Source organism: Herpailurus yagouaroundi, unplaced genomic scaffold (assembly GCF_014898765.1).
Source record: "Herpailurus yagouaroundi ecotype Mexico unplaced genomic scaffold, PumYag 183, whole genome shotgun sequence".
Classification (NCBI taxonomy): domain Eukaryota; kingdom Metazoa; phylum Chordata; class Mammalia; order Carnivora; family Felidae; genus Herpailurus; species Herpailurus yagouaroundi.
In genome coordinates this window covers 3,445,122-3,466,055 of record NW_024412414.1, presented here as the reverse complement: position 1 = coordinate 3,466,055, position 20,934 = coordinate 3,445,122, and the positions used below count along the sequence as shown (strand labels likewise).

General features: G+C 42.6%; 1 protein-coding gene across 5 annotated transcripts in view; it reads right to left on the bottom strand.

The window, feature by feature from the left end:
- Positions 1-20,934, bottom strand: part of VGLL4 (vestigial like family member 4) — a 168,878-nt gene that overhangs the window by 33,993 nt on the left and 113,951 nt on the right. For all 5 annotated transcript variants that reach the window (XM_040491959.1, XM_040491962.1, XM_040491960.1 and 2 more), the window contains one exon: positions 7,721-7,910. In XM_040491959.1, the coding sequence (XP_040347893.1) occupies positions 7,721-7,910 (190 nt within the window). The remainder of the gene's footprint in view (positions 1-7,720; positions 7,911-20,934) is intronic.

Genomic DNA, 20,934 nt, shown 5'->3' with positions numbered 1-20,934 from the left:
GAGGGATTCTATTTCAAGAGCCTCTGATTTATGAAATCTGGAGCAGGGGTGGGGGGGGTGGGGGGAGGATGTGTCTCTGTAGACTTAAAGCCAATTTTAAACTGCTCCAGTGTGAATCTGTTAGACTAAGGTTACTATTGGCCTGTGCGCCACTAAGTTAAAATTGGGTTAGAAATTTTAAATAAGAATTAAAACAATTTAAAAAGCACTTTCCTGGGCATAAACCAACCAACCCGCTTGTTTCTTCTTGCAGGGGTCCTCACCTGCACAGACACACCGTTTCCAGCCTCTTCAACAGAAGCTAAGTGGCAGCTCAGCATCTCTGACGGGGCAAGCACTGCTTGGGAGGCTTTGCCTCGTGGAAGTTTTAAGGGCTGACAGCCCTTCATCACCTTAGGTACCTGGTTCCTGCTGAAGCAATGTCTCCACCTCTCATCCCCAAAGCATTATCAGTTGTGTTTTGAGAGTGCTTAAATAGAAGATCGTTCAAAACTATAAGGCTTTAGGGTCCTTTGACAAATGATTCATAGAGGCTGGATAACCAAGCTATTAATATAAATGTAACCTGCTCACTTAGAGCACTGGCTTTAGGATCAGACAGCCTGGGTTTTGATTCCTGTCCCTGTGACCTACTAGCTAGCCGTGCAACCTTGACCAAGTTACAGAACCTCTCTGGGCCTCATTTTTACCATCTGTAAGTGGTGATAATCATAGTATCCACATCACAGGGCTGTGAGGATGGGATGAGATTATGCCCATGAAGCACTCAGCACAGTGCTCTCGATACACAATAAAGAGTCAACAGTCACTGTTATTAATAAGCCCTGATGCAAAGGCTCTCCTGATTCTCTGGACGCTGGCAATGCTGACCTCTCTCCATGCTCAGTGATAAAGTTTGCCTCTCTGGAAGGCTTATGAAGACTCACACACATCTGTAACATGCTGTCTATAAATATGTATTATTTTACCTTACAAAGTCCCAGTTTACCTTACAAAGTCCCAGTTGTCAGTTGGGTCAAGGTACTAAAATAACCCTAACTCTCCCATTTCCTCTGGGTCTAGAGTTAATATGAAATGAGGAATTGCTTCCTTTACTTTCATGAAGTTTGGGGAATAGTCTCTTGGTAGAGTGTATCCATATGTATCCTAAAGGTACTACAGTAACTAAAGGCACTAAACATACTCAGGAGATACAAGAAACAGTGTGATTACGTTGCCAAGCATTTTATGCACAGACATCACAAACTATAAATACTCCAGAACATTTGAGGTACCATTTACACAATCAACTCCATTGCACAAAAGTAAACAAAGTCCACAGGAAAACCCCAAAACCCATTTGAGCTAGTAATCAATAAGGTGTTTTGTTTTTTGTTGTTGTTTTTTTTTACTGGGTTTCTATTCTATGACCAGCACTTGATATCAAACGCTGCCTCCAACTTTTTCTCAAGCTGACAGAAGTACTGGTTTTGAGTTTGTCAGTTTTTCCCTCTTTTCTATTCATGCTTATGGAGGGAAGAGTGAACTAACTTGGGCCATGGGGTGGTGGGGGAGGGAATAAGAATATGGAGTGGAGGGGAGGAGAAAGCTAGGCACGAGGAGAAAAGAGAGAAAAAGGAGAAGCAGAGGAAAACAGAGGAGCCCAGAGACTGGATCCGCAATCAAGGATAAAGCAGAATTGGCTACATTAGGCTTGAGAAAAAACTTCAGAAGAGTGGTCACAGAAGCAAAGACAACAACAATGGACACATTTCACACCAGGACAGTATTTCAAAGGAGCGCCACCCCTGAGGAGAGGCACTGTTTTCTTTCACTAGCCCTTCCTCAGTGTGGATTGCTAACTTGGTCTGTGGCAAACTCAGCTGGTTAGAGCACAGGGCTAGTGACCATGGCTTTGATCCCAGCATGAGCTTATGGGTTTTGGCCCATCTGAGGCCAGGGGCAACTACTTTGCAACTGTGGAGCATTGATCAAAAGAGGATGCCTGCCCCAGTTGGAACATGAGCTCAGAGAGCAGTCTCTTGAAAGTGGGTCTAATTCAATTCAACACAGAAATTATTTAGTACCTACCATATACTGGACATTGGACTGGTGAAGTGTCATAAATATACGATGTCCATCTTTTAAGATGCATGTAACCCTGTCTCAGGTAAGAAACAGCTATGGCATAATCAAAGGATCTTTGGTTTTGTGTCACACACAACAGGGTTAATCCCACCTCCACTACTTTGAACACACGATCTTCTCAGAGCCTCAGTTTCTGCTTCTGTAAGTAACAGAGCTCTTATACACATGCACACACCTTAAAGAGTCACATTTATTACGAGAGTTAAGTGAGATAATATAGTTAAAGTGTCTAGCAGAGGATAAGTATACAGTAAGCACTCAATAAATGTTCCCTTCCTCTCACAGGTGACTGACTGAACAGTTCAACAGCAAACCTTCAACACACACGAACCCTACCACATACTTTCATACACACACACACAGATGAAAACTGCTTCATATCCAAAAATCATCTTAGACTGTACTCTTCAGCACAGAAGTTATCGGTCAAGCAGCCCAAAACAAGTCTCAAAACCAATATGAGTTTAGCCTGCTGTTATAATGCATCAATTGTGTGCCTTCAAGAATTTTTACTATACTGATACACAAGCTATTAGAAATGCACAAGATTATCATGGGGCGCCTGGGTGGCTCAGTGGGTTAAGCATTCGACTTTAGCTCAGGTCATGATCTCAGGGCTTGTTAGTTCAAGCCCTGCATCCAGCTCTGTGCTGACAGCTCAGAGCCTGGAGCCTGCTTTGGATTCTGTGTCTCCGTCTCTCTCTCTCTGCCCCTCCCCCACTCACACTCTGCCTCTCTCTCAAAAATAAATCAACATTAAAAAAAATTTTTTTTTAAATGCACAAGATTATCTACTGAAGCATTATCAGTATTGTAAAACGTTGAAAATTACCTAAATACCCAAAAGAGAGGGGACTGGTTACATGAATTCCGGCACATGCAGGCAGTGGAATGCTATGCGGCTGGAAATAAGGATGCAGAAGTGGCAAGAAAACACCTCCGCGGGATATGGTTGAATGAAAATACCAGAGTTCAAACGAGCATGAAGTGTTTCCTTATATGTAAGAGAAGGAAGGGAAATTGAGAAACCATTCACCTATCTGCTTACTTTAGCAAAAGAAACACAAAAAGGTTAACACCCTACAGAAGGAGCAAAAGGAAGGAAGGAGACGCACAGAGTGACGCTCCTCACGCTTTCAAATACTTTTTAATATAGCTTTGACTTTTAGAAGTATGTTAATGGTATACATGTCGAAAAATAAAATGAAATCAACAAGGGTGGAAAAAAATCTACAGGTGAATGCAAACAGAAATGAGTGAGTCCAACTATATATTTTAGTTAACTCAATACTGGGGGGAGTGGGAGGGTATGTAATGGACTACCAAGTTGTAAGTATTTTGGTTTACCCTCAGCACAGAACAAAAAAAGAACTGCCAACAAATCTTTAACTCTTACTAGGTTTATTTTTCTAATTGGTATGGGCACAGCAATTCTGAAACTATTTTATGTGAACTATAGGAATGAACAATAAATAAATGTGTTGCTGGGAAGAAGGGAGATGCAAATATGGAATGGGGGAGGGGGAGGAAGAACTCTGTGGAATTGGATTAGAATTGGGAGTATTAACAATAACTGATGATTTCCTAGCTGTTTCCCCTGAAAGGGTCTAGAAAGAGTGCTGTTCAAAAGAACTTTCTGTGATAGTAGAAATATTCTATGTCTGGGCTGTCCAATATAGTAGCAGCTAGCCACATGTGGCTGCTGAGTTTGAAATATGGCCAGTGTAACAGAAAAACTGAAATATTAATTTTTATTTGATTTTACATTTGAATTGCCATGAGCAGCTGGTGTCTATGATATTAGACAACTCAAATCTAAAGGCAATGACACCATACTAATACCTAGCACCCAGACTGTGGCTTCTAAATCCTATTCTCCACTAAAAGGAACCAGGGTCCCCTGAAGAAATGGTTGACTCCACGGCTGGCACAGGTAGGTTACAAGAGGATCATGTTTGCCAGAAAATAACAAAGTGCTTTATTCACCACATTCACAGCTATAAAACAGGAATCCAAGAGTCCATATGGGTAAGAGAGAGGGGAAAAGGGAGCTCTTCCTTAGCAGATCACATTTGAATATCAGGATCCTGGAAAAAATTACTTCTTGGCATTTCCATGAAGGGAATCCCAATAGCCATGCCCCTATACCTTACTTAATCCACTTCCTTTCTAAGAGATGCGGTATCTTTCAAATAAGACATTCACATTCTTAACATTTAAGAGACTATTTATTTATTTATTTCTCTGAGTCACCATATCAACAAGAAAATTAATGAGGAGTTCAAATGAGTATCAAGGGTTAGAATAGGAGCCCAGGAATTCTCAATTTCCAAGTTCCAGAGACTAAGGAAACTCTCTTCTCTCTCCTCCTCTTCCCTGAATCAAATCAGATGAAATTTAGTCATTCTCTGTAGCTTTCTACTCTGGCTCAGAGACACTTAATCTCCTCCTTTCTACTGGAAAATATCTCAGTATGATGGTTGTAATGAAATGTAGCCAAGCTTACATCTTTGAAACGCTCTTACTAGCTGTCAAAACTGTTTTTCAACAACACTACACTCCATGCCCAGAATTACTGTGATTTCTTTAGTGATAAAGTAAACAAAACACATTTTCACTACACAACATTAACACGTACTGAGAAGACAGAAAGCAAAAATCATTTTGTAATCTCCTTAAAGAGATAAATATACTAGACCATTCTTTTCCAAACAGGTATCAGTTTGTAATTTATTATAAAAAAAATTTCTTAGGTATATTAAATAAAAAGGAGGGAACAGGCCATAGCTCCAAGAGAAAATGTTTCACCAAATCAAACAATAATAGTAAATATCCTACAACATGAAGAAGTAATAGATACAGCATCTTTCCAATCTGTGTACAAAATCTGTCATTCGGCTCTTGGAGGATACAAACAGAAACATTGTTACTATTGCTGAAACAAACAATTATCACAGGTGAACAGAGAGGCCAGAATTAACTGATCGTACACTGACCACCTTTCTTCCGTAAGTCTAGGGAGGATGGCCCATGGGGCTGCTGCTATTTCTATATTCCTGAAACTCTGCATGATGACATCAACTGTTGAGTTGCACATGAAATCTAGCAATTCTGTTTACACTTTAAATTATTCGTAGTGTCCTCAATGTAATTATAACATAGTATGAATTATTTATAGTCACCTATACTTCAAGCTCATATGTGCAACGACCCAAGGAATCACCAAGTCATTTTCTAACTGCCTTAACACTGTAATAATAATATTACTGATAACTCAGGCAGGGGGTGCTCCCCACTGGCCCCGCGCTACATTTACAACCATCCGGTGAGGGAACAACTACCATTACTTCCACTGAAAGATAAAGAAGCTGAAATTTAAGCCCAAGACATTCTGACTGAAATTCACACACACTCAGACATTAAATTCACCACAACAGTATTTTTATTCTCTATTGCTGTTATCAATATCAGAATAAGTGACTTATTAATAGTAAAAGTAATAGCTACTATCAACTGAGTGTCGCACTGCACCAGACTCCTTGCACATGGTGGTTCTCGAGCTCACAGCAGCCCTCACATGAACTGATATCACTGCCATTTTACAAAGAAGGATATTGGGCCCAGGTAAATTAAGTGACGGTCCAAGGAAGTGGCAGAAATTGAAATTTAAACCAAGGCATGTTTGCTCACAATATATACCGTTTCAGGGCCACTTCCCCTTTCTGTCCAAAAACAAAAACAAAAACAAACAAAAAAAAACCCCAAATGTCATTTGGGTTTTAGGAAAGAGGAAAAGGAGAAGAAGAAATTCCTCGTAACAAAAGAAGGAACAAACAGTTGAGCACCCAGGACCTAAATGACCAGCCTCTCCCTATCTGGGAGAGCTCATTGTTTTGCAGTGAGTGCCTTGTCTCTGGATTCCTGATTGTAGCAAATTCCAGGGCTCCAGACTGCAGCTCAGCCTCTGACTAACACTACAGTGATTTATTTGAGGATAAATACCTCTGTCAGTGTGTCTTATGACTGAACACAACAGTCCAAGCGGGATGGAATGCATGGAATGCCCAGGGCTGCTGGCGCTGAGGCAGCAGAGGGCTGCTGGCCTTATCGGCTACCTCTCACTGCCCAAGGTCTCCTCCAATGAGAAAACAGGAACTCTCTGAGCACTCATGTTCCTGCCAGAAACAGCAGCATCCTCAGAAATCAGAACTGGGGAAGCCAAGCATTTTGAATAATTACGTAACATTAATTCACACCCAGGGAAGGCGGGGGACGAGGAGGATCTTTTTACCTGGATATACAAAGCTACGCCTTCTAATAATCAGGCCTACCTCCCCCTCTGACAAGCTCCCACACTCTGATAACGCCTAACGGCTACACAGTTGCCAGAGCAGACTCTCCGGGCAGCTGGCTGGTGTCTCCAAGTCCTGAAAACATGTGAAAAAGCATTCGACCCCCTTTGTGGGGCATGCGTAGTAAGAAGAAAGGGCAAAGAGGAACCCACAACAAGGCACAGAGAAGCATAGCTGTTTTCCTAATGTGAATGTGGTCACGCTGCACACATTCAGAGAACTTTCATTTCAACCCCTCTGTGTTACAAGTCAGGAAACTGAGGCCCAGAGAGTTGAAGCAGCTCATGTGATGATCATAAACAGTGATGGTGGCTGACGGAGGACTGGTGCTCAAACAGCTACAACAGGCTCACATGCCAGAAGTGATGAGCAGCACGTTATCACAAACACAAAAAGCCATCTTTCCCACCTTAGGAAGGTCTTACGTTTTTACCGTGAGCACACAAGGTGAGAATTAATACATATACTGTCAAGAAGTCAACAGCAGCTTAACACGACCTCCCAATGCCTACGTCATTCACCTTACCGCGTCTCATTCATTTAGCATCTCACATCATCACAAGAAGAAGGGTGAGTACTGTGCAATAGATATTCTGAGAGAGAGAGAGCGCACACTCACACAACTTTTATTACAGCTTACGGTTATAACTGTTCCATTATTAGTGACTGTCACCAATCTCTTACTGTGCCTAATTTATCAATTAAACTTGCTCATAGATATGTATGTCTAGGAAAAAACAGAGCATATGCAGGGTCTGGTACTGTCTGCATTATCAGGCATCCACAGGGAGTCTTGGAACATATACCCCGCAGATGAGGGGGGACTACCGTACTTTTTCACATACAATTCTAGACTCCCAAGCAAAACATGTTACATAAGCCTGTCTAGGCGCTAACCTTTCCTTCCATTTCCCAGCCCGTAAGACATTCACCAAAGATTGATTCTCCTAACAACCATCATCGGTACAGGCCAGACAAGGCAGTCTTCAGTCAACCACCCCCAAGATGCCGGAGGAGAAAGCTAACATCCGCGGGAGCACACACACAGGGTCAGGAGGAAGGAAAGAAGAGGTCACCTCTCCACAAGTGGTTACAATCGGTTCATCTCCTGCCTGGCAGGTAAGCATCGCTCATCTGTCACTTCACAGCTGGCACAAAGTTGCCAGAGAAACATGGCCCTAGCACAGAACGACACGGAAGCCAACCCCAGAAGACCCTCGCTTCAGAAAGAGGGAACTTACAGATGGGGGTTGAAGATGCGACTCATCTTGGAAGCATGGTCGTTTTCACAGTCCAGGCCATCGTCCCCTTGCTCCAGGCTGAACTTCCTCTTGCTGGGACTGATGGGCGGGGGGCCTGTGCGGTGACTGGTGAGGGCAGATGCCACAGGGAGGGTCTGCATCCTGGGTTCTCCCCTGAGAGCAGCTTCACCTACGCAAAGAGAGAGGTCGTCGTCATCAATGAGCAGAAAAAACGCCCCACCGCAGCACCCCGCTTCCCCGCCCACCCCTTGCAAAAAGACTCCCGTGGAAAGTTTTGGCACATGACAGGCTGCCTGCCATTCTCAGAACACGGCCTGAGTGCAAGGTTAGCTGCCAAGCACAAGGCATTTTACATAAATGTGGTTTTCTACACAATAACTCATTCCCCTCTCCCAGCTTTACTGAGATGTAACTGACATACAACACTGCCAGTTTAAGGTGTACAATGTGTTGATTTGATATACTTATATATTGCTAACCCCTCCATCATGTCACATAATGACCATTTCTTCAATAACTCTTTAGGGTAGGGTTTAAAATTAAAAGTAACAAAGTAACAGAACGGTAAAAGTATTGACCACAAACCATCTCAAAAGTTAATTTAAAACAATTAAGGTCTTTTCAACCCCGTACCTGTAAGAGAATGACCTAACACAGGCTTCATTAAAACCTGAGTAGAAACTCACTTTTCTTGCCTGTTACATTTTTATTACATTTTTGGTATGTTATTTTTTTTTAAAAAATGAGGAAAATTTATAGGTTCATAATTCACATATTTGCCCCAAAAGTTAAAAGAAATAAAAACACATTGTTTAATGAAAAATAAACATTTCGTTCTTACAGAACACTAAAAATGGCACATTAAATATGTTTTGGCTATTATCAGCACAAAGTTCCTGCATAGGATTTGACCTGCACAGGTGCAGTTCTCACACATTTTCAAAGCTGAACACTCAAATTAGAAATCACATTGTGACCTGATTCCAAATCTTGGTGTTTTTCATTCCTGTAATTACAAAGGCTTTGCAGCAGGCAGTAACTCTGTGCTTCATTATTAACTAAAATAAGCATGACCCTTTATTATAGTAAAGGTTTTATATCTTCTAATGTTTATAAACAAGAGTAATAATTACTTGAAGAGAAAATTTCAAGTTTTCTAAGTCATATGGGTGAGGGGGGGACCTAAGATTTTCACAAATAATAACCCTTTTGTTGTGCTATTCTTATTGGTCTCTAAGGCCTGACCAATTTTGTTTCCACTCGGTCACAATTTGAGAGAAATATTAGGATAAAGTCAACTTCATCTGAAACCTTGTGGTACCTAAGACAGGAAACCTTTGTTTGCCACCACTAATTTTCATATCATCACAGATGTGTGCACAGGCTTAACAGTCATTTGCTTCATACACATATGACAAATATGATTTTGTTAGGGAAAGGAGTGAGGGAAAAACCTCCTGAATGTTTACCAGGAAAAATAAAACTTTTGCCAATTGAGTCAGCAAGATATAAACTAGCAAATATACCCCATAACACACCTCCAGGCAGGATTTCTTTTAGGGATTTTGGCCCCAAAGCAAACTGGAACTTTCCATTTTAAAGAAATAGCTAAAAACAGGCCATAGTCTTCCCTGCCACATTCAGACATTCAGCAGGATTTTGTTTGTCCTCTACTTCCTATTTATGAATTTTTGATTGAAAGGAGCAAGCAAACAGGGGAGCCTGGGTGGCTCGGTTGGTTGAGCATCCAACTCTTGATTTTGGCTCAGATCATGATCCCAGGGTTGTGAGACTGAGCCCCACATCAGGCTCTGCACTAAGTGTGGAGCCTGCTTAAGATTCTCTCTCTCCCTCTTCCCCTCTGCCTCTCCCCCCCCCACTTGTGCTCGCTCACTCTCTAAAATAAAAAAAATAAAAAATTTTACAAAGCAAACAAAAAAGCCATGCTAACTAATATTTATACTGTGATAAAATATTCTTTCCAAATACACCCCCCTCTCTTGTACCCTCCTCCTCCACAGAAAGGGAAGGGGAATTTCCAATGTAAAACGTCAGTAGCCCAGCTAACTTTCGGAGCAGCCCTGATGACAACCCCCAGGAACTCAGCAATTGCAAATCAAGTCTCCTCAACATGGCACAGAGAGCCACCATGCCCGCCACCCTGTGTTTCTCCACATCCTTGGCAGGTTCTGTGGGGAGGAGTAGTCCGGCTCTGTGTGGACCCCTGGGCTTTGGGAACCATTTTATCAGATGCCAGATGTGGAACGACAGCAGTTGCCATGGAAACCTACCACCACAGCAACAAATTCAAATCCCCCCCCCCCCCAAAAAAGTCACTCATCACAACACTAGAATACACTGCTAAGCAAAAAGCAAAACTCTTGCAGTAAGAACAACGTTCCCACTCTGCTCCCCAATTTCCATCTTAACATAAGCTTGTTTGTGTTTGTTGGCAGTCTACATTCATCCAACGAATGCCCTGCTTATCTTTAAGACCGAAATCGCTGGTGTCTGACACAGAGAGAAGAAAGTCTACAGGAATCCCTTGAAAACTGGGATTTCTAACCTGGAGGGTAAAGGACCCACAGAGGAACCACGGGTGGTTCTTCCCCCTGAGGGGCTGTGATGAAACTATACCAAACCCCCTAGAGACAATGGGGACATGCATGCTGTTAGTGCTAGGAGGGGCCTTGTACACTTGGATTGCCTCAATGGACAGAGAAAACTGTGTGCCCAGACATGCAGGGAACTACCCAGGGTTAACAGGCTTAGTGCAAACAAGAACCCGTACCCTCGGCCTATCAGAATGACATCTCCTTGTAAATGCTGTGCAAGGCCCACATGTGGCTTACAGCAGAGGAACTGAGGGTATAAGGGAAGGAATCCACAGTTAGAAGTGCAGAAACAGGTCTGGTCAGTGAGACACTTTCATTCATTTTTAGGCCCCCACTCAAGGACGCTAGTCCAACTCCTTTTATCATAAAGTAGGATTTGCTACTATTATTGTATAAGTGGCAAAGGAAGGTTAAAATAATTTTAGTAAAATCGAGGAGAACACATAGTCTGAGAGTCAAGACACTGGCAGGACACTGTCACTTTATTTAGAACCGGGAGAATATGGGCACACGCTTCCCCCCGAAGTCCTGCCTCCAACAAGGGGCTGGACTATCTAACACCTAACTCTCCTGCAGCCCTCCGAATTAGCGACCCAACTCTGATCCACAGCCCTGTAATGGATCAAGTATGAACCAGCCAACATTTACTAACACCAAACCAAGGCAGCAAAAGGCACAGTGTGTGTCTCAGGTGCCATAGGTTTAAAAAACTAAAAAGTGAACCCATAGTCAACTCAACTTGGAAACCACAAGATTAAACAAAGTTCACACAAATTTCTTCACTACAGACCTCTGTGTCCTCTAAATTTTTTTTTTAAGGTTTTTATTTATTTTTGAGACAGAGAGAGACAGAGCATGAATGGGGGAGGGGCAGAGAGAGAAGGAGAGACAGAATCAGAAGCAGGCTCAAGGCTCTGAGACATCAGCCCAGAGTCCGACGCGGGGCTCGAACTCACAGACTGTGAGATCGTGACCTGAGCCGAAGTCGGATGCCCAACCGACTGAGCCACCCAGGCGCCCCAAGACCTCTGTGTCCTCTAAAGCACTTGTCTGTCTCCAAGCCAGAAACACGGCTGTGCCGATTTTACTCACCCCCACCCCCGTGCTCCTACACATTTCTGTAAACTCAGTCTTCCACAGCAGTGTTCTGGCTAGCTCAACCCACTGTAACCCCAAACGGCGGGGACTTGAAGGTCACTGATGAGATGCCCTGCAGGCTGCTTCTCCATTTATAACCAACAAGTGGTCCCATGACCCTCCCGGCCTTTGCTCCTAGTATCCCCCTTTGTGAACTCTGAAATGTCAGCCCTAGAGGTTAAACTAGACTGGACACCACAGCACAAAGACCTCACTCTCTAACCCCAGGGCTTCTTCCTCCAATCTTCTTCTTACACTTAAATCCTACGTATCAGGCAAAGGCCACTTAAAATGCCTCCTCCTGCAGACTGTCTTCCTTGACTCCTCAATCTTAAAGCTATCTCTCTTGGGTTGAGCATTCAGCTCTTCATTTCAGCTCAGGTCATGATCCCAGGGTTGTGGGATCAAGCCTCAAGTCGGGCTCCATGTTGAGCAAGGACCTTGCTTAAGATTCTCTCTCTCTCTCTCTCTCTCTCTGCCCCTCCCTGGCTCTCATGTGTACACGTGTGTGCATGCACGCACACACACACACCTCTCTCTCTAAAATAAAAATAAAGTCATCTCTTCTTCTGAATACCCATAGAAATTTATCCCTATGATACTTCCCTTCCTACCTTGTTTTATGCTCCTTGAAGCAGGAGACATTTAATTCATTTCATATACTCAAGAATGCAGAGCACAATCCACATACTAAATGGATGGTAAACATTGACTGAATGAATAAATGAGGCATGGCAATGGGGTGCCGAGGTGAGAGAGTTATAGGATATGTTACAGATCAAAGTTGTGAGAATAAAGAATATTAAAAGTTTTAGTTAAGAATATTATTTTAAGAAAAAACTCTCAGAACTCAGCAATAAAAAGAACTCAATTTAAAAATAGGAAAAGATCTATGGGGCACCAGGGTGGCTCAGTCAGTTGAGCATTCGACTCTGGCTCGGGTCATGATCTCGCAGTTGATGAGTTCAAGCCCTGCGTCAGGCTCTGTCCTGACAGCTCAGAGCCTGGAGCCTGCTTGGGATTCTGTGTCTCCCTCTCTCTCTGCCCCTCCCCCACTTATGCTCTATGTCTCAAAAATAAATAAACATTAAAAAATTAAAAAATAAAAATAGGAAAAGACCTAAATAGACATTTCTCAAAGAAAGATATCTATCACCTCAAAGAAAGATGGCTATCATTAGCCATCACAAATCAAACACAAATAAAAACCACAATGAGACACCACTATACACACACCAGGAGGGCTCATCAGAAGACAGAAAGGAACAAGTGTTGACAAGAACGTGGGGCATTTGGAACCTTCGTGCACTGCTGGTATGAACACAAAATGGTGCGACTGCCATGGAAAACAATTTTGGGCAGTTCCCCAAATGGTTAAACATCGAGTTACCGCATGACCCAGCAATTTCACTTGGAGGCATACAACCAGGAGAAATTAAAACATATGTTCATATAAACACTTATACATGAATGTTCACAGCATTATTCATAATAGCCAAAAACCCAAATGTCCCCCAACTGACAAGTGGGTACAGAAAACATGTCTATCCAGAAGATGGAACATTATTCAGCCATAAAAAGCAATGAAGTACGGATTCATGCTGCAACATGGATGAACCTAGAAAACAGTACGTTCAGTGAAGGCAGCCAGACACAAAGGGCTGCTACTGATTCCATTTACATGAAATGTCCAGAATAGGCAAATTAAAGACACAAAAAATAGATTAGGGCTGGAGGCTGCAAGGAAGAGCAATGGGAAGTGACTGCCAGGGAGTGGAGGGTTTCTTTTGGGAGTGATGAAAATGTTCTAACATGGATGGTGGGGGGCAGGGAAGGCTCAGTCGGTTAAGCTCTTTTGGGAGTGATGAAAATGTTGTAACATGGATTGGGGGGGGGGCCCCCCGCCCGGGGGGGCTCAGGGGGTTAAGCATCCACTTCAGCTCAGGTTATGATCTCACGATTCGTGGGTTCGAGTCCCGCACCCAGCTGTGCTGACAGCTCAGAGCCTGGAGCCTGCGCTTCAGATTCTGTGTCTCCCTCTCGCTGCCCCCCTGCCCACTCTCTCTCAAAAATAAATAAATAGACATTTTTAAAAATGCTCTAAAATGGATTGTGGTGAAAGTTGCACAATCTGTGAATATACTCAAAACCACTGGGCTGTATATGCTAAATGGGTGAATTGTATTGGTATGTGAATATCTCTACTAAAGCTGTTACCCTCACCACTAAAAAATAAAAAAATATTTATAAGTAGATGACAAAAGACTCCAGTATCATTAGTTCCTTTCCTATCTCAAGTTTTTCACACTGAACTGTTCAGTGAGAACAAGCATCCATTAATTTTTCCTGGAATGAAAATAAACCTTGTGTTATTATAGCTACAGCTCTCTACAATGTTAAAGTTGGGTAATTTTTTAAAAAACTATTAATTTAAGCAAAAACAGGTCAGGTAGGCACTTGGATTCACCAAGGGAACCCTTCACCAAGGGTTCTATTAAGGTCCAGCTCAGCTTTTAATCAGACCGTGTGTGAGCCCCCCTTGCATGCTGAGGGCAAGTGCTGTGAAAAAGCAAATGACCTAACAGACTCTGACCACATGCAGGGAAGGAAAGAATACACAACAAAAGGAACTTAATCTGAGGTGTAAAAGACTTTTTGCACTTGAATTAGCGTATATTCTAAATTTCACAATGATTTGGTAACTGAAAAAGAAAAGTATCTTTTTCAGAAATAAATAGGAGAAAGGAGATCCAAGGAACTCAGTGTTTTAAGTTTCTCAAGCTGGTCTCACTAGGATTGTCAACTTTAAAAATATATATATATATGATTGTAACAAAGGAAGTTTAGTTTTTAAAATGCATTTGGCCTCTTTATATAGGGATGGGTTACTAAGAAAATGCCCAACACATGCAAAGATTACATAACTGCTGTTCTCAGTCCTGGTAGCAGTTCTAACATAGGGATCAAAAATATTCCTTAAATATGTCTTCCAACTGGAGATGAGCAAAGATTTTTGGCCCAAAATTTCATAAAAATCAGCATCTATTAATTTCAATGGGAAAAAAAAAGAGTTGAACAGAAAGATAAAGAAAACCGCTTAGCTTTATGATGTGCCATATAATGGTTCTGGTGAAATATCAGAAGAAAATTCTGCTTTCTAGTCAGAATACGGTGGAGGGAAAGCAAGGCATGGGGACAAGACCCAGGGACATGTGGCCTAGTTTCAGAATCCTGCACAGATTCTAAGACTCCTTACTTGCTACATTTTAATATAGCTGAGATTAAAGTTTGTCTTACATTCAATTAGCATATTTTCAAAAGCGAGACAGTTTTTTTCTTAGTGGGACGTGAAATAATGGTTGGTCTTAGACTGGATACAATATGGAACCAAACTGGAGGGCCTTCAAAACAGCACTGGTCTCATTAGCCTGTTTCTTCATTTGTAAAATAAAGTGATTTGATTATACCACCTTAATGGCTTAACTTTTGCTCTAAATGTCTCCTCCATTTTACGTAAGGGCTATCTTCCAATGTTAAGTCATACTTTAGCTGCCTATGAAGAAATACTCAACTTTTATAGGACACACCTTACACAATAGAAGAAAAAAGTGATTCCACTATGTATGCTTAACTAATTTACCTCATCCTTGAAGGGGAGGTGATTAAAAATCAAGGAGACTTCCAATTCTCAGTGTTCAAGTTTCACTCACGTATTCAAATACCCTAAGAAAACTTTAAGTACGCTGAAACTGGAAATAACTATCATCTAATGCAGATTCGACCCTCATACAACGGGATGATGAATGCCAAGGTCTTCAACATGGAGATGAGACAACTAATTTGGTTCAGTGACCATAAGGGATTCCAGGGAAAAGCAGAGGCAGCTTTGGAACCCGGGTCCCTCAGCTCCCGGTCACCGCATCGCTTCACCAGCTCTGTGAGCCAATCGCCACACAAGGATTTGTGACTGCATTCAAGACTGTGGCCTGCCTCGCGAGGAATTCATGAAAATCATGGTATTGACTATCATTTTATGGAGATTAGTCAAACAGCACACGGCTGAAATGACAGTGTCTTTGTGTTTATGGAGAAGGGGAAGGTATGAGTGTACTAAAAAAAGTTATATTGCCCTTACCCTTAAAAAGGGCAGATTTTCCACAAAAATCTGTATTGCCTTCCATACTCAAAACCTTTCTTCCACAATTTATTTTTTTTCAACGTTTTATTTATTTATTTATTTATTTATTTATTTATTTATTTATGGGACAGAGAGAGACAGAGCATGAACGGGGGAGGGGCAGAGAGAGAGGGAGACACAGAATCGGAAACAGGCTCCAGGCTCGAGCCATCAGCCCAGAGCCTGACGTGGGGCTCGAACTCACGGACCGCGAGATCGTGACCTGGCTGAAGTCGGATGCTTAACCGACTGCGCCACCCAGGCGCCCCTCTTCCACAATTTAAACCGTCGCTGTGTTTAAGACTTTAGGTTCTACTCCCTTCCCCATCCCTTTTATCATGTTTGAACCTAAATCAAAAAAAACAAAAAAAAACAAACAAAAAAAAACACACCTTGGTTCCCACCCCCCACCAAAAGCCTCTGGGCTACGTGGGACCGTCTCCTGTCTGACCACAGCCCAGGGGGAGCAGACTGACATCACCCTACTGGCGAGAGCCACCCAGATAAAACAACTGCTCTCCCCTCACGCTCAGGACCGTGCAGGGCAGCGGCCGCGGCATATTCATTTTCTTTCAAATAATACTTCTTTGTCTCAGGGACCAGCAGCTGGAGAGAAGACAGTGAAGTCAACCTCTTTCACACAGTTCAACTGGTGGCTCTCCCCATTCTGGTTCCCTTTTTTCTTTTTTTAAAGGAGGGCTGTTAGGCAACATGATGAAACCCGGGCGAGCCAGAAGAGATAAAAGACGTGACGTAGCGTCTGCCAGCGGTGCAAGGATTACCAGCGATTCTACAGGGCAGTGACCACGCCCCCTCGCCCCCCCTTTCCCACAGCCGCTCTCAGCAGCCCAGAGCCGCAGCTGGAGACTTGCAGAGCCCCATGTCACATCTGGAGGCCAAACCTCAGCAAAAGGTTACTCGGATGCAGCCATCCAGGCGGGGGAGGCCGTGTGAGTGCAGACCCCCAGCTGAGCATCATTTGAGAGGCTCTGGGCTTTTCTTTAGGGCAACAAGGAGATTGTTGAGGAAAAAAGAAAAAAAAAGAAAGAAAGAAAAAACCCTTACAGCATATTACTGACTGCTAATAATATAACTAAGGATTAACAAAACATCGTAAAATGTGGCGTTGCAACATACATATACGCCTTCCTAATCAGAATTTCAAATAATCCTGTAAATGTTACACTTTGTCAGAGGTTTCCTGTATCTTATGCCAAGTATATTTTATTTTTAAAGCATTTAAAAATGTGATTATTCCGGTTTTTCCTCACTACGGTCCCATAACGGAAGAAGGTTAAGAATGATTCCCTAACTGCAGCTAAGGAGATTAATGTGTCAAGAATTAAGTGAATTGCTTAGGTCATAAAGCTGATCCACAGAAGAACTGGAAGGATAAGCCAGGCATTCAGATTCCCCCATTTTCATATTCTTTTTAGATGAGCAGGATTCTTTACAGGTTAAGGAAAAGAAGTGGGAAGAAGACAGGTAAAGGGGAGAGTCCCTGCAGAGCAGGTGGGGGGGTTCACCCAGATTACAATTCAGCAAGTCTGGCTGGCACCTGCTCCCAGACAATGCCAGTGTGACTGGTATATCAGGGTGGAGGATGTCCACAACTCTTAATGGTTTTGTTTTATTATTTTATTTTATTTCACTTTACTATTTTAATTTTTATTTTAGAGAGAGGCATGAGTACGGGTAAGGAGGAAAGGGAAGGAGAGGGAGAGAGAAAGAGAATCTTAGGCAGACTCCATGCTCAGTGAGGAGCCCTACATAGGGCTCAATCCCTCCAACCTGGGATCATGACCTGAGCCAAAATCAAGAGTGGGACCCTCAACCAATTGAGCCACCCAAGCTCCCCTACAATCCTTAATGGTTTTAAACAGCTGTAATTCCATAGGGATTAGAGCAGAAAGGGTTAAAAAAAGAACCCCAGGGGAATAGTAAAATGTCTGGAATTCTCAATCTCCATTCTGAACAGACAATAAAATGTTTAGGAAAGGTTAATCTAAATATCAAAAAGTACTAACTAGCTTAAGATATATTAAAGTCAATTAAAAATTATTATATTCACACCCATATGTTGCTATTCATTTAACAAGTTTTATACCACTTAAAATAATTTTGTTGTGTTTGTTGTTAAAAAAAAGAAAAGAAAGAAAACCCACGCACTATCATTTGCTCTACTGAATTCAATTTACAAGTTAACTGTACCTCCTTCATGGATTACGCAATACTGGAACCTGGGGGAAATTATCACAAAGTAAGAGAAGTGAAATTAATGTCTTATTATACATGTCACTTCAGCTCAAAGAAAAACTCAGTTATCTAACAATGACATAATTAGGGAAGATCAGCAGATCTCAGTTCCAAGTTGGGTTTTGGCTTTCTAAATCATAATTGGGACTCAAAAAGATCAAACAATTGACCACGTCCTCCGTTTCCTGAGCCAGACCAAGGACCACACCAGCTTCTACTCTTGGTCCTCCAATCCTAGGCTAGGGCTCTGCAGGGAGTCCAGAGTCAATCAGGAAGCTAGCTGAGTTTCAGAGTGTGAGCCCTGCTTTCCTGTACCGGTGAGGCCGGAAGGGCTGTGTCTGCCCGGATATTAGAACATCGATACAATGTGTCACGTGTCCTCACAAATCCCTATCTGAGGTCTTGGCACCAACGCATGACCCCAGAGGCAGCTCAAGAAACTTTTAGTGCCAGGCATACGAACCCTCCTAATGGAAAAGGCCCTGTTTTTAACAGCAGAAATTCTTCACTGTATTTACCAGAAAATCCACTTTGGTGACATGTTACTGTTAATGAGGAGAATTATGGAAGTAAAGTTTTTACAGATGGTATTAGAATCAGGCTCAATTTCCTCCATGGTAGAGCTCATACATGCTTAGAAGGAATCGCTGAACAAAGTAAAGCAAAAAAAAGGCTTGCTCTGCAGCAGCTGGGTGGCTCCATTGGTTGTGCAGGCAGCCGACTTTGCTCAGGTCATGAATTTGTAAATTTGTAAACCCATGAGTCTGTGAGTTCAAGCCCTGCGTCGGGCTCTGTGCTGACAGCTTGGAGTATGGAGCCTGCTTCGGATTGTGTCTCCCGCTCTCTCTGCCCCTCTCCCTCCCTCCCTCCCTCTCTCTCTCTCTCTCAAAAATAAATAAACATTAAAAAAATTTTTTTAAAGGCTTGTTCTAACCTCTTCAACAGTTGAACTGCCTCATGAGGGACGTACATTAAAATAGAGAAATTAAGCTGTGGGAAAATAGTAAACGTAAGTGGTTAATGTAAGCGGGTAAAAATTCCCAAAGAAACTCTCTGTTTAAGCCCTTTAAAATGCAACAGGTTAAACATCGAAGATAGTATGTTAATATCTGCATTTTCAAAACAGTCTTTACTTGAAGGGAATTCTGGAGGGTTTGACTGGGGCAGGGGCTCTGGGAGGGTTAAGTCTTAGAATCAGTCACTGACCACTAAGGAAGGAAAAAAAAAAAAAAAAGACAATTCTGGGAGGGAAAGGTGGGACTGGAAAATTAAACTTGTGCTTCCTCTGATTTCCCATAATCTTTGGAATGGACTCATCACAGTCTGCCTATAGAAGAGTTTACTCATGCCCAGCTCTCTTTGCAACATCAAGCACAGGGCCACGAGTGTCTTGCTTCTTCCGGTCTGTACCCCTGACCACACTAGCCATGTGCAGAGAGACTCAGTAGAAGTGGGCTTTGGAATCAGAAAAAGGTATGATCTTAGCAATGTCTCTTCACTTCTCTTGAACCCCCATTTCTTTTTTTTTTTTTTCAATATATGAAATTTATTGTCAAATTGGTTTCCATACAACACCCAGTGCTCATCCCAAAAGGTGCCCTCCTTAATATCCATCACCCACCCTCCCCTCCCTCCCACCCACCATCAACCCTCAGTTTGTTCTCAGTTTTTAAGAGTCTCTTATGCTTTGGCTCTCTCCCACTCTAACTTTTTTTTTTCCTTCCCCTCCCCCATGGGTTTCTGTTAAGTTTCTCAGGATCCACATAAGAGTGAACACATATGGTATCTGTCTTTCTCTGTATGGCTTATTTCACTCAGCATCACAGTCTCCAGTTCCATCCACGTTGCTACAAAGGGCCATATTTCATTCTTTCTCATTGCCACGTAGTACTCCATTGTGTATATAAACCACAATTTCTTTATCCATTCATCAGTTGATGGACATTTAGGCTCTTTCCATAATTTGGCTGTTGTTGAGAGTGCTGCTATAAACATTGAGGTACAAGTGCCCCTATGCATCAGTACTCCTGTATCCCTTGGGTAAATTCCTAGCAGTGCTATTGCTGGGTCATAGGGTAGGTCTATTTTTAATTTTCTGAGGAGCCTCTACACTGTTTTCCAGAGTGGCTGCACCAATTTGCATTCCCAACAGTGCAAGAGGTGAACCCCCATTTCTTCATCTACCTTGAGAGATTGTTGTCAGAAGCACTGAAAACTTATAGAAGGTTTCCAGTCCAGAAGAGGCCATGTATTATACTATGTGTCTAATTCCATCAGTTGACAGTCCCATTTAAAGGATGGGATGGTGGGTGAAAAGGAGACTTCTCCAAACGTCACTCTCACTATTCATGAGAACTCCTCTCTTCTCATCAAGTTAGCACATATAGTTTCCACTAACTAACTGAGAAGGTCAGGAGACACCGTGTCAAGGAGCATGGGTGTGTGAGCGTTCCTAATCTGACCCACCAGGAGCCAGCAGATGATCCTGGGGCAGCTACCTGACTTCCTACGACTGTTTCCATATGTGTGAAAATGCCCGTATGAACCTACACATGGACCCTGAGCTATTTCAAAGATTAAACAAGAAACCTGGTACAGTGCCTAACACATAGTTGGTGCTCAGTAAAATAGCACCTCTTCCTTCCCAGGCACACTCTCAACTCAGTATGCTTGCTTTCATGTACATTTCTCCCCACTAAGAGGCATTCAGAATTCCTCTGGACCAATTAATATTCATCTCCACTTTCAAAACCCAACCCACAGGCACCCTGCCACCCCCAGCCCCAAAAATATCTGTTCTGACACCATCTGGTAGAGCTGACACGGCTGTCCTGAGTGACATTCTAGTACTGTCTGCCTCCAACTCAAGAGCTACAGATTTCTTTTTTAAGTTTCTTTATTTATTTTGGAGAGAGAGGGAGCAGGAGGAGGGGAGGGGCAGAGAGAGAGAGAGAGAGAGAGAGAGAGAGAGAGAGAAAATCCCAAGCAGCTTCCGTGCTGTCAGCACA